Here is a 13,675-nt window from a genome sequence, read left to right as displayed (position 1 = left end):
AAGCTCTGTTGTTTTAGATTATCATACAAACAATAGCATATCACACACAAACCTCTTCTCTCTTCCTGGGCATGTCCTCTTTCGATGTATCAGGCTTATTTGCTGAGAGTCTTGTTTCAATTTCAACCCCGCAAAATGGAGGGCCCCACTTTTCTTTCAGGTTATGAGGCTGTAATGCTATTAACGCTCTATTCTTAGGCCTGATGCTCCGAAAGCACTTTAACGCGATTGGAAGAAGATAAAAATAACCTCTAATTGCTTTGGCCCGCCACAGACCCTCCTCCTCCAGCCTCCGCTACTTCTGCAATTAATATGATCCTCCGCATCGCTTTGTGCAGGAAGACTGGGGACACACAGGAGACAATGTCTGCATCCCAATTGGCTCCCTATTCCCTATGTAGTGCACTACTTTTGACCAGGGCCCATAGGACTCTGGCGAAAAGTAGTGCACTACATAGGGAATAGGGTGCCAATTGAGACGCAGACACATTTGTACCAACAGCAGTCTATTAGGCCGCCTTGTTTCCTGCCATTTTCTCTTCTCAATGGGCCAAGGACAACAGGAAAACAGCCTTGACACAGTCACACACATCCTACTAGTAGAAAAGAGAAGTGATACTGGTTAGATGAATTTCTCCTTTGTATTGAGTAGATGAGGTGCTATGTGAAAACACTACTTTCCAGGTACTGTAGGCTGAAATGTCAATGGATATGTAGCCCGTGACCTTTGGCTTTGCCACACTGATTGTCAATGAACAGCAGCATTTATCGAATTGGAATGTGTCCTAAATGGAACCCTACTCCCTTTATAGAGCACAATGGGCCCAGATCAAACGTAGTGCACTATATGGAAAATAGGGTCCCATTTGGGACATAGAGACGTCGACTTGCTCGTTCACTTTCAAATTAAGGGAACATGTTGAAGTGGTTATGACATCATTGTCTCAGTGTGTGGTTTCCCTCACCCATGCAAGCTCAGCTAATTCCAATGAGCTCAATATAAACGGAGACTGTTGCTGAAATATCACAGTAGCTATCACTGCAAACACATATCCAAGAATTACAAATAGAGAGAATTAACATTTTCTGGACGCAGAGAGGGAATTCCAATAAATGGCTGGGTAGAGGTTGGGGAGTGGGGGATAGGTTGGGTGGATGGTGGTACTGGTGGGATGGATCAATAGCATTGACAGAAACAGGAAAGGAAGCAACAGGCACTGACTGGGATGCTGTGATCTGGAGCTACAGTATCAAATCACATTTTATTTGTCAGATGCGTCAATTACAACAGGTTTACCTTCACCTTACTGTGAAATGCTTACTTACAAGCCCTTCATTTTATTTTATTTAACATTTATTTAACTAGGCAAGTCAGTTAAGAACAAGGCTGACCACACCGCAGGCTGACCACACCGCCTGAGCGTTGCAAAATAAATGTAGAAATCTATATTATTCAATTATTGCACCCACACTGCACCCACAACGAGCATCTGCGTTGCCAAGTGATAAAATAGAAGTCAGTTCTATTTGTGACGCAGATCGCGCTGCAAGTCCTGCCTCTCCCGTCTCCCCATTGGTTTATAGAAGCAGGTACCCACGTGCCATCTCCTCATTGGTTATACTCACATGGGTGACTGAAAGACGAACGGGATTGGTGGCGGTGATGCACCTAATTTATGAAAGTTCCCCTCGCAATATGAAGTCCAGAGAAAGAAAAGCCTAGAAGGAGGAGAGATGACTAGAAACAATTCCCCCCCCCGGCCAAACCCTCCCATAACCCGGACAATGCTGGGCCAATTGTGGGTCCTATGGGACCCCCATTCACTCCGGTTGTGATACAGCCCGGGATCAAACTCGGGTCTGTAGTGACACCTCTAGCACATTAGGCCGCCGCGCCACTTGGGATGCCTTAACTAACAATGCAGATCAAGAAATATAGTTAAGAAAATATTTACTAAATAAACTAAAGTAAAAAATTAAATAAAAAGTAATGCAATAAAATAACAATAACGATGCTATGTACAGAGGGTACCGGTACCGAGTCAGTTTGCAGGTTAGTCGAGGTAACTTGTACACCTAGGTAGGGGTAAAGTGACTATACATAGATAATACACAGCGAGTAACAGCAGTGTAAAAACAAAGAGGGAGGTGGCTATTTTATTAATTGTTGAACAGTCTTATGGCTTAGGGGTAGAAGCTGTTAAGGAGCCTTTAGGTACCGCTTGCCATGCGGTAACAGAGAGAACAGTCTATGAGTTGGGTGACTGGAGTCTTTGAGAATTTTTGGGGCCTTCCTCAGACTCCGCTCAGTGGGTCTAGTGTTTCTCGGGATGATGGTGCTGATGTGAGCCATGTCCAGCCTTTCAAAGCACTTAATGGCTACCGACGAGAGTGCTACGGGGCAGCAGTCATTTAGGCAGGTTACCTTCGCTTTCTTGGTCACAGGGACTGTGGTGGTTTGCTTGAAACCTGGAGATATTAACACAGTTCTTAATACAATTCCTGACGGTCACAGTCACACAACTCATTATGAAACCATTTTCAGCGTCTTTAAAGAAAGCACACACCGACAAAAGGTGGACACCGAAACGCAGGCGTGAATTTATTCAGCCTCTCCCGGGGAAAAGAGAGACCGAGAAAGACGTGAAGCTACTTGAGAGAGAGAGAAACAGAATACCACAAAAGAGTCTGGAGAGAGGCTCTCATTGCTCAACGGTTGACAGCGCGGCTCTAGAAGTACGCCATGTGGCCACGCCCCGCTTCCTTCTCTCTGCTCTGTAATTACCTTATCCTTTTCCATTCGCGACATGTGTTGGTAATGGTGGTGGGTCAGTTGGAGGGGAGTTAGGGGGACTCTCCCTGGCTCTCAGGCCGGGCTGACTGTTTAAACTCTCATTAAGCAGGTCACACAGAGAGGCTTTGAAGCTGACTTCATAGGTCCACTGCCAGGCCTGATCGATGGCTGAACGCACTCAGTGCAGCCCCGTCACTCCGCCTGGCTGACAGCACCCGAAACACACACACACACACACACACACACACACACACACACACACACACACACACACACACACACACACACACACACACAAACCCATGTGCGCACACACACCATACACACTTGCGCACACACGTATGCATACACACGAACAGGCACACATGCACAGGCACACACACGCGCGCACAAACATTTTCCACTGCAGTTAACAGCGTGGCCACGAGGATCAGCCCGGGGAAATATAAGTGTTTAGATAACGCAAGAAAAACACACTCACACACGATGCCACGAACTGTGTGAACATTTTCAGCATATTTGTAACCATGGCCCAGGCTCTGACAGACCAAGCTAGTGAAACACATCGGTGCCTTCGGAAAGTATTCAGACGCCTTGACTTGTTCCACATTTTGTTACGTTACAGCCTTATTCTAAAATGTATTAAATAGATGTTTTCCCTCATCAATCTACACACAATACCCCATAATGACCAAGCGAAAACAGGTTTTTAGACATTTTTGCAAATGTATAAAAAAAAATGAAAAACAGAAACACCTTATTTACGTAAGTATTCAGACCCTTTGATTTGAGACTCGACATTGAGCTCCTGTGGATTCTGCTTCCATTGCTCATCCTTGAGATGTATCTACAACTTTATTGGAGTCCACCTGTGGTAAATTCAATTGATTGGACATGATTTGGCCCGTCTATTTAAGGTCCCACAGTTAACAGTGCATGTCAGAGGAAAAACCAAGCCACGAGGTCGAAGGAAATATCCGTAGAGCTCCGAGACAGGATTGTGTCGAGGCACAGATATGGGGAAGGGTACCAAAACATCTCTGCAGCACTCCACCAAGCAGGCGTTTTATGAAGAGTGGACAGACGGAAGCTGCTCCTCAGTAAAAAGCACATGACAGCCCGCTTGGAGTTTGCCAAAAGGCACCTAAAGGACTCTCAGACCATGAGAAACAAGATTCTCTGGTCTGATGGAACCAAGACCGAACTCTTTGGCCTGAATGCCCAGCGTCACGTCCCTACAGTGAAGCATGGTGGTGGAAGCATCATGCTGTGGGGATGTTTTTCAGTGGCAGGGACTTTGAGAACACTTTCCAGATAAAGAATGGTGTGGCATCAGACGTGGCATCCACATAATTTCTAGAAGGTTTGTGAAATGTGTGGAAGCCTGTAGATGTGCCCCTTTCATACAGCAAATTGGCAAATGTTAAATTGATTTTTCAGGGTACCATTTCTAATGTTGATTTATGAGTTAAATGAATACTAAAAACAGTTCATTTAAGACTAATTTGGTGTAAAACAACCCCAGTGTTGGTGTTAACAACCAGAGTTGAACCAAAACCCCGACCGTCATATAATATTTTCCAGCAGGCTCTGTTGCGGGTAGATTTTATTTATTGTTTATTTCAATATCTATCTTTCTGCCTGTACATGAACTTATTCATTCATCTTATGCTACTCAAATATTAATAACATACATTTTTCTAAAGTACACTGAACAAAAATATAAACGCAACATGTAAAGTGTTGGTCCCATGTTTCATGAGCTGAAATAAAAGATGCCAGAAATTGTCCATTCGCAACAAAAAAACGTATTTTTCTTATTTACATCGCTGTTAATGAGTAGAGTGTCTCATGTTGGCGGTGGGCTTTTGGTATGGGCAGACATAAGCTACTGACAACGAACACAATTGCATTTTATCGATGGCAATTGAACGCACAGAAACACTGTGACGAGATCCTGAGGCCCATCTGAAGCTGGAGACTTATATCTCCCTCACTAACTTTAAACATCAGCTATCCGAGCAGCTTACCGATTGCTGCCGCTGTACATAGCCCATCTGTAAATAGCCTATCCAATCTACCTACCTCATCCCCGTATTGTTTTTATTTACTTTTCTGCTCTTTTGCACACCAGTATCTCTACTTGCACATCATCATCTACACATCTATCACTCCAATGTTAATTTGCTAAATTGTAATTGTAATCAAAGAACCATCCCATTGAAGGTTCTTCAGAGAACCTAAAATGGTTCCCCTATGGCATCGCTCTGAAAAACATTATTTGGTTCCAACTGGAACCTTTATTTTTAAGTGTAGGGAATAGGGTGCCATTTGAGATGCAAGCCTAGTGTGCATCGAAGGGAGAAATCCGATCTGCAATGTACAGATAGGTTTAACGTACTAAGGCAGGTAAGGAAACAGAGCAGCTGTTCTAGCAAACTGTCATAAATCATTCCTGCGGCTTTTCTTCAGGGAGTCTCTCTAATGGCCCTCCTGGAAAAACTAAAAAGGCTTGGTGAGAGGGAGAGAGGGAGCCCCCGAAAAATCCTGGGCTCACTGTTTACATTAGCCCACTGTAGCCTCAAGGATGGGCTCACAGCCAGATGCTTTCATGAGACTTCACTCCACACTAGTCCATACACCAAATGGGTGAGTCCTAAACAGCACCCTATTCAACATATAGTGCACTACATTTCACCACAGCCCTATGGGCCCTAGTCAAAAGTACGGCAGTGGTTCCCAACTCTAGTCCTCGATTACCCCCAACAGTACACATTTTTATTGTAGCTTCAAACTGTCAACTAATTATCAGGCCCTCAATGAGTTGAATCAGGTGTTTTATGTCTGGGGCTACAACAAAAACTGTGCTGTTTGGAGGTCCTCGAGGACTGGAGTTGGGAACCACTGACATAGGGAATAGAGTGCCATTTGGGGATGCATCATTTGTATACATACGCTACATTAGCCAAACACAGCCTGAGCAGAGGTGGAAGGGAGTGGAAAAAAGACTGAGAGTAACAGCTCTACTATGGATGGATTAGTTAATAGTGCAACTGGGTTTGGCCAAGAGGTTGGCTTTCTGAAAGATTATAGATACAATTTACATACATCCTTCTGTGGGAGCTTTTTCACATTTGTCCTACTAGAATTACAATCACAAAAGGAACACTTGGCTCGACACACAAAATCTAAGAATATTCAATCAAATAATGTCTACATTTCATGATATACAGTGCATTTGAAAGGCGTTTAGACCCCTTGACTTTTTCAACATTTTGTTACGTTACAGCCTTTTTCTAAAATATATGTATTTTTTAATTCCCCTCGTCAATCTACACACAATACCCCATAATGACAAAGCAAAAACAGGTTTTTAGACATTTTTGCAAACACCTTATTTACATAAGTATTCAGACCCTTTGCTATGAGATTCAAAGTTGAGCTCAGGTGCATCCTGTTTCCATTGATCGTCCTTGAGATGTTTCTACAACTTGATTGGAGCCCACCTAGGGTAAATTAAATTGATTGGTCTTCCATTGCTCATCCTTGATTTGGCCCATCTATATAAGGTCCCACAGTTGACAGTGCATGTCAGAGCAAAAACCAAGCCACGAGATCGAAGGAATTGTCCTTAGAGCTCTGAGACAGGATTGTGTCGAGGCACAGATCTGGGGAAGGTCTGCGTCACTGAAGGTCCCCAAGAACACAGTGGCCTCCATCATTCTTAAATGGAATACATTTGGAACCACCAAGATTCGTCCTAGAGCTGGCCACCTGGAAAAACTGAGCAAACGGGGAGAATGGCCTTGGTCAGAAAGGTGACCAAGAACCCGATGGTCACTCTAACAGAGCTCCAGAGTTTCTCTGTGGAGATGGGAGAACCTTCTTGAAGAACAACTGTCTCTGTAGCACTCCACCAATCAGGCCTTTATGGTAAAGTGGCCAGACGGAAGCCACTACTCAGTAAAAAAGGCACATGAGTTTACCAAAAGGCACCTAAATGACTCAGACCATGAGAAACAAGATTGAACTTTTTGGCCTGAATGCCAAGCGCCACATCTGAAGGAAACATGGCACCATCACTACGGTGAAGCACGGTGGTGGCAGCATAATGATGTGGGGATGTGTTTCAGCGGCAGGGACTGGAAGACTAGTCAGGAATGAGGGAAAGATGAATGGCGCAAAGTGCAGAGAGATCCTTGATGAAAACCTGCTACAAAGCACTCAGGACCTCAGACTGGGGTGAAGGTTCACCTTCCAACAGGACAATGACCATAAGCACAAAAAAGCACAAAAAAGCACAAAAAAACGCAGAAGTGGGTTCGGGACAAGTCTCTGAATGTCCTTGAGTGGCCCAGCCAGAGCCGGAACTTGAACCCGATCGAACATCTCTGGAGAGACCTGAAAATAGCTGTGCAGGGACGATCCCCATCCAACCTGACAGAGCTTGAGAGGATCTGCAGAAAAGAATGGGAGAAACTCCCCAAATACAGATGTGACAAGTTTGTAGGGTCATACCCAAGAAAAATCGAGGCTGTAATCGCTGCCAAAGGTACTGAGTAAAGGATCTGAATACTTATGTAAATGTGAAATGTTGTTTATTTTTTTTATTTTTTTTATACATTTGCAAACATGTCTAAACCTGTTTTTGCTTTATCATTATGGGATATTTTCTGTAGATTGACGAGAAAAATGACAATTGTTTATCCATTTTAGAATGAGGCTGTAACATAACAAAATGTGGAAAAAAGTCAAGGGATCGGAATACTTTCCGAACGCGCCGTACACCACGACATGGATGACCATCTCCTTACGACAACAAAACAGAATGAACCATGCTGAAGTACGCTCTAATGTGTATGCCGTATGCCGTGTGTCAGCGTATATGTTGACGGCATGTTTCTCCTGCTAGCCACATACAATTAAAGTCATGTTTACATTTGTATGATTATGAAATGAGTCCAGGGACCGTATGTGTCAAGCGTCTCAGAGTAGGAGTGCTGATCTAGGATCAGGTCCCATCTGTCCATGTAATCTTGCAGGTTGACGTTTATTGTCATGAGTCTTGTCCTGGAGGCAAAACTACGTGATTCCCCTTTAGATATGCCAGCTGCAAAGTCAAAATGGGCTATATTGTAAGAATGTGCTTTTTTGATTTTAATTTAAAGTTAGGGTTAGCAGTGTGGTTACGGTTAGGGTTAAGGTTAGGGTTAGGTTTAAAAATCAGATTTGATGACTTTGTGGCTGTGCCAGCTTGTGACCATTATGCAGAGTTGACTCCAGAACAAGATTGAAACATGCTAAACTGCTTCAATCTTATTCAATGTGATCTAAAAAGCAAAAAACGGATCATAAATCAGATACCTCTCCACTGTTCTTACCTGGGCACAGTGGAGAGGTACGTCACCAGCTGTCGCAGCTCCTCGTGTTTTATTCTATCATGGTTGCTTCTGGCAGGGAAGGTCAGTATGGGGCCACCTCTCTTATCACGACCTCCTGTAGGAAGACAGACAGTGGAAATCTCCTTATTTTTGAGAGCAGTATGTCAGAAATAGATAGAGCTTTAAGTACACATCAGGGTTCCGCTCCAAATGGCACCCTATTCCCTAAAGAGTGCATTACTTTGACCAGGGCCCATATGGTACTAAAGCTTCATGCTGCGATGCTCAGTATTCTCTCAAAGTGCCCGTGTACATCAAGACATGGTATACAACGTAATGAGGGTAGAAAGGGTCTATCTTCATGTCTCTCATTTACTAGGTCTTTATCCTAAATTGGCACCCTATTTCTTGTACTACTTTTGACCAGAGCCCATGGTCAAAAGTAGTGCACTGTAATAGGGAATATGGTGTCATTTGGCACGCATCCCATGTGTAGAGGGATGCATGACCTGTTTGAGGGGGAAGTACATTTGTTTATCCCTGGTGCTCATGGGACTTGGCAACAGCAAGGGAGACAGGGAGGCAAGGCAGCAACAACGTCCCAGAGGAAGGGCATGGAGGGCCTTGTCCAGGTGGGATTTTGTTGGTGACAGATCTTTGTTGACATTTTTTGGGAGAACCAACCCCCTCGGATGGCGGAACTCCCCCGTGCCTCCCCCTCCCCTCTCTGACAAATGTCCACCAGTCTTTCATCCTCAAGGTCCCCCCCTCGGCGTGTGTGTGTGTGTGTGTGTGTGTGTGTGTGTGTGTGTGTGTGTGTGTGTGTGTGTGTGTGTGTGTGTGTGTGTGTGTGCGTGTGTCTGCACCACACACTGGGCCTCATCACAGAGATAAGGCCAACATTACTCTACTGCTTGGGGAACCTCTATATATTTACGGGAGAAAATAATGAGTGTTACTGGCATAACCCTGGTTATATGAGAATATATGAGTGAGATGTCTCACTTATGGAATTCGCTCTAGCGAACCAATCACACAAGATCTGTTGGAGACAGACAGGTCGAGTGGCGAACAAGGTGAGTCCCTTCCCTCCTTATAAGGTGCCACTCGCAAAAATCCTCTGGTCATTCTCAAGCATGGTTCTCTTCCTTGGGCTCGTGCGAGCAGTGAGACATTTCACCCATATATTCTCATAGAACCGGGGTTACGCAAGTAACGAATACGAATACTAATTTCAATGTCTCACTTATGGGATATGGCCAACTCCCGTATCGCAGACATGCTCTCCAAAGCCAGGGTAGTCCCAACAGCATCACCCCTCAGAGGCTCTGAGGAAGGTGCAGTGACAACCAGTCATTAAGACCTCATTAATGTATGAGGGGTGGCCCAACACGCCACATTGAAAATCTCTTGCAAAGAGATGGCTTTGAACAGCGCCCAAGAGGTAGCCATACCTCTGGTGGAATGAGAGCCCTCAGACCCTACGGGGGGCGGTAAAACCCTTGCTATTATAAGCCAATATACTGTAATAGCCTATCCAATGGGATAGTCGTTGACGAAAGAGGAGCCCACACTTTGCAGGGGGGCTCCCAAGGCACGAAGAGTTATTTCGCCATGCTTTCGTTCTATCCAAGTAGATGTGCAAAGGATGCACTGGAGATAAACGGTGGAGACGCTCCTCTTTCGTAGAAGTGAGGGGCGGAGGGTGAAAAGCCATGAACTCTTGTAATTGCTGCTGACCTTAGGCATAAAGGCGGGGTTGGGTACGAATGGTGGACTGACGGTGCGTGCAGTTCACTCACTCGCTTTGTGGATGTAAGGGCAATCAGTAAAGGAGAGATATTTCATCTGCTCGCTTTCCGGCAGAAGTGAAACTGCCTCCAGAGCAATAGACAGGTCCCAAGATGGGGCTAAAGGCTTGGAAACTGAGCGTACGTAACGCGCTCCCTTCATAAGACAAGATAACAGAGGATGTTTCCTTATTGTGTTATTGTTGAAGCCCATATGACAGGCCGACAATGCTTCTAAATAGACCTTAACAGTGGAGAACGACCTTCCCTCTGTCCAAAATGTCCTGTAATATGCATCAAATCTGGCCTACAGAGCATTGGTGAGAAAATATCTGTTTTTGGTCACACCACTTCTCAAAAACACACCACTTGTTTCCATAAGGTGAGCGTGTAGAAGGGGCTCTTGCTGGGTTTTCTCAATGATTTCGAGTGACAAGCCTGTTGAATAATAATGACGACATCAAAACTATGAACTAGCACATTTGGAATGATGTAATAACCAAAAAAGTGTTAAACAAATCAAAATATATTTTAGATTCTTCAAAGTAGCCACCCTTTCCCTTGATGACAGCTTTGCACACTCTTGGCATTCTCTCAACCAGCTTCACCTGGAATGCTTTTCCAACAGTCTTGAAGGAGTTCCCACATATGCTGAGCACTTGTTGGCTGCTTTTCCTTCACTCTCAGGTACAACTTATCCCAAACCATCTCAATTGGTTTGAGGTTGGGTGATTGTGGAGGTCAGGTCATCTGATGCAGCACTCCATCCCTCTCCTTCTTGGTCAAATGCCCCTTACACAGCCTGGCGGTGTGTTTTGGGTAGTTGTCCTTTTGAAAAACAATTGATAGTCCCACTAAGCACAAACCAGATGGGATGGCGTATCGCTACAGAATGCTGTGGTAGCCATACTGGTTAAGTGTGCCTTGAATTCTAAATAAATCACAGACAGTGTCACAAGCAAAGCACCCCGACACCATCACACCTCCTCCATGCTTCACGGTAAGAACCACATATGCGGAGATTATCCGTTCACCTTCTCATCAAACCAAAGGACAGATTTCCACCGGTCTAAAATCTATTGCTCGTGTTTCTTGGGCCAAGCAAGTCTCTTCTTCTTATTGGTATCCTTTAGTAGTGGTTAATTTGCAGCAATTTGACCATGAAGGCCTGATTCACGCAGTCTCCTCTGAACGGTTGATGTTGAGATGTGTCCGTTACTTGAACTCTGTGAAGCATTTATTTGGGCTGCAATCTGAGGTGCAGTTGACTATAATGAACTTATCCTCTGCAGCAGAGGTAACTCTGGGTCTTCCTTTCCTGTGGCTGTCCTCCTGAAAGCCAGTTACATCATAGCACTTGATGGTTTTCGCGACTGCACTTGAAGAAACTTTCAAAGTTCTTGAAATTTTCCGGATTGACTGACCTTCAAGTAACGATGGACTGTCGTTTATCTTTGCTTACTTGAGCTGTTCTTGACATAATATGGACTTGGTATATTACCAAATAGGGCTATCTTCTGTATTCCACCCCTAACTTGTCACAACTGATTGGCTCAAACGCAATAGGAAGGGAATAAATTCCACAAATTAACTTTTGACAAGGCACACCTGTTATTTTAAATGCATTTCAGGTGACCTCATGAAGCTTGGTTGAGAAAATGCCAAGAGTGTGCAAAGCTGTCATCAAGGCAAAGGGTGGCTACTTTGAAGAATCTCAAATATAAAACATATTTTTATTTGTTTATCACTTTTTTGGTTACTACATGATTCCATATGTGTTATTTCATAGTTTTGATGTCTTCACTATTATTCCACAATGTAGAAAATAGTACAAATAAAGAAAAACCCTTGAATGAGTTGGTGTGTCCACACTTTTGACTGGTTCTGTATCTGTATCGGTTCCTAGTCCAACGCTCTAACCACTAGGCTACTTGCCTCCCCAATATCTGTATATCCTCTTTACAGCTCAAAGAATGCCTTGAGTTAACAACGGCCTTAGATTATTAGACTAAATGAGATTATCTCTATTCCACATGGCGTTGAACTTGTTTTTAGAACAGAGTTCTAGTCAGCTCCTATTCCCAGTCAGCTTTTTTCACCAGCATTTGACCTGTTTACCCTGGTCATTCAGAGATGTGTCAGAAATGATGAAATAAAAGGCAACAAAAATGTGTTTTAGTCACACTGGCTGGCTGCAATGAACTTGGAGGGATTCTGGCCAGCAGCATTGTATTAATGAGCATTGAGGTCATGGAAATGTTTATCTCCACTGTCCAAACCTGGGTTTAAACACTATTTTAAATCATTTCAAATGTTGTGTTTGATTGAGCTTGCCTACCACAATAGAGCCAATAGAACACCTACAGAATTGCAAACCCCACCCATCTGGCCCTGCAGCCATGCTAAAGCAAACGCTAAAAATATTTGAAAGATTTTGAATAGTATTTGAACCCAGGTCTGCATACTGTACTGTTGAACTCTGTAACGAGAATGTCCTGTACAGTAGAAATGACCAGGGTGACATCATCATCTAAGCTACAGTAAGGTCTAGGGGAGGGGAATGTGATGTGTCCTTGTACTGACATCCAGTATGTCCCAAATGGAACCCGTATTCCCTATATAGTGCACTACTTTGGACCAGAGCCCATAGGGGTCCCCAGCCTTACATCAACAGTGCTGGAAAGCAAAACTGACAGCCCATGTAGAGGTTGTGATTCAATGTAAGGTACTCTGCTACAACAGGATATCATGGGGTGGCAGGTAGCCTAGTGTTTAGAGCGTTGCGCCAGTAACTGAAAGGTTGCTAGATCCAATCCCAGAGCTGGAAAGGTGTTCCGCAAGGCAGTTAACCCCCAACAACCCCCCTGCACATCTTTGATTCAGAGTGGTTGGGGTTAAAGGTGGAAAGAAACATTTTGTTTAATTGCATTCAGTTGTGTACAATTGACCCTCTCCCCTCCGCAGAATGAGTGATCTCTCATTTCAGTCTCTGAACAGCCACTATGATCCGTAAGGAAGTATTAGCGAAGTTATGACCTGTCTGAACTAATGGCCAATCACATGTCCTGATGTACCCTGTGCTGTTGCTTCATGTTAATTCATTGGATCAAATAGACAAAAGGATTCCCTAGTAACTAAACAGAAGCACAACAACCGAAACGGGGAGGGACCTACCTGAACTTGTTCAATGGAGAAAGAAACTCTCTTTCCCGCACGTGAAAGTTGTTGCTGTTGTGCCGATGGTTAAACGTCTACATGCTTGTCATGTGCTACTAAATCATACTTGTCATGTGCTACTAAATCATACTTGTCATGTGCTACTAAATCATACTTGTCATGGGGATTTCCTCAGCATTGGTCTGCCATGAACACTGCCGGGCCAGAAAATAAAACATCTTCATGATTTCCCATAGTGGATTCGTCAAACTGAAGCGTCACTGTTGCAACCCAAACAGTACCCAGTAGTGCACTACTTTGGAACAGGGCCGACAGGGCTAGGGAATAGGCGACGCAGGCACACACTCACCTGACACAAAGGCCACTTTCTCTTTCAGCACAGGCAGGACATCAGACGCCTTAATCGCATCGTTTCTGAAGGACCCTGGAGAGGAGGAAGAGAGTCAGATCAGGACAAGATTCAGCCAATCAGGACAAGATTCAGCTAATCAGCTTTCATCTCTGTAATCTCACTAAGTGATGTACATTCCTGA

At 44.2% G+C, this 13,675-nt stretch overlaps 1 protein-coding gene across 5 annotated transcripts in view; it reads right to left on the bottom strand.

The window, feature by feature from the left end:
- The window catches only part of LOC118366683 (kalirin-like), a 259,805-nt gene that overhangs the window by 145,416 nt on the left and 100,714 nt on the right, over positions 1–13,675 (bottom strand). For all 5 annotated transcript variants that reach the window (XM_052493888.1, XM_052493891.1, XM_052493892.1 and 2 more), the window contains exons 2-3: positions 13,492–13,566; positions 8,176–8,290 (exon numbers count right to left, since the gene is read on the bottom strand). In XM_052493888.1, coding sequence (XP_052349848.1) covers positions 8,176–8,290; positions 13,492–13,566 — 190 coding nt within the window. The remainder of the gene's footprint in view (positions 1–8,175; positions 8,291–13,491; positions 13,567–13,675) is intronic.

This window comes from Oncorhynchus keta, chromosome 34, assembly GCF_023373465.1.
Source record: "Oncorhynchus keta strain PuntledgeMale-10-30-2019 chromosome 34, Oket_V2, whole genome shotgun sequence".
In the NCBI taxonomy this organism is placed as follows: domain Eukaryota; kingdom Metazoa; phylum Chordata; class Actinopteri; order Salmoniformes; family Salmonidae; genus Oncorhynchus; species Oncorhynchus keta.
Note: the sequence above shows the minus strand (reverse complement) of the source record. Positions and strands in the feature narration are given on the sequence as shown.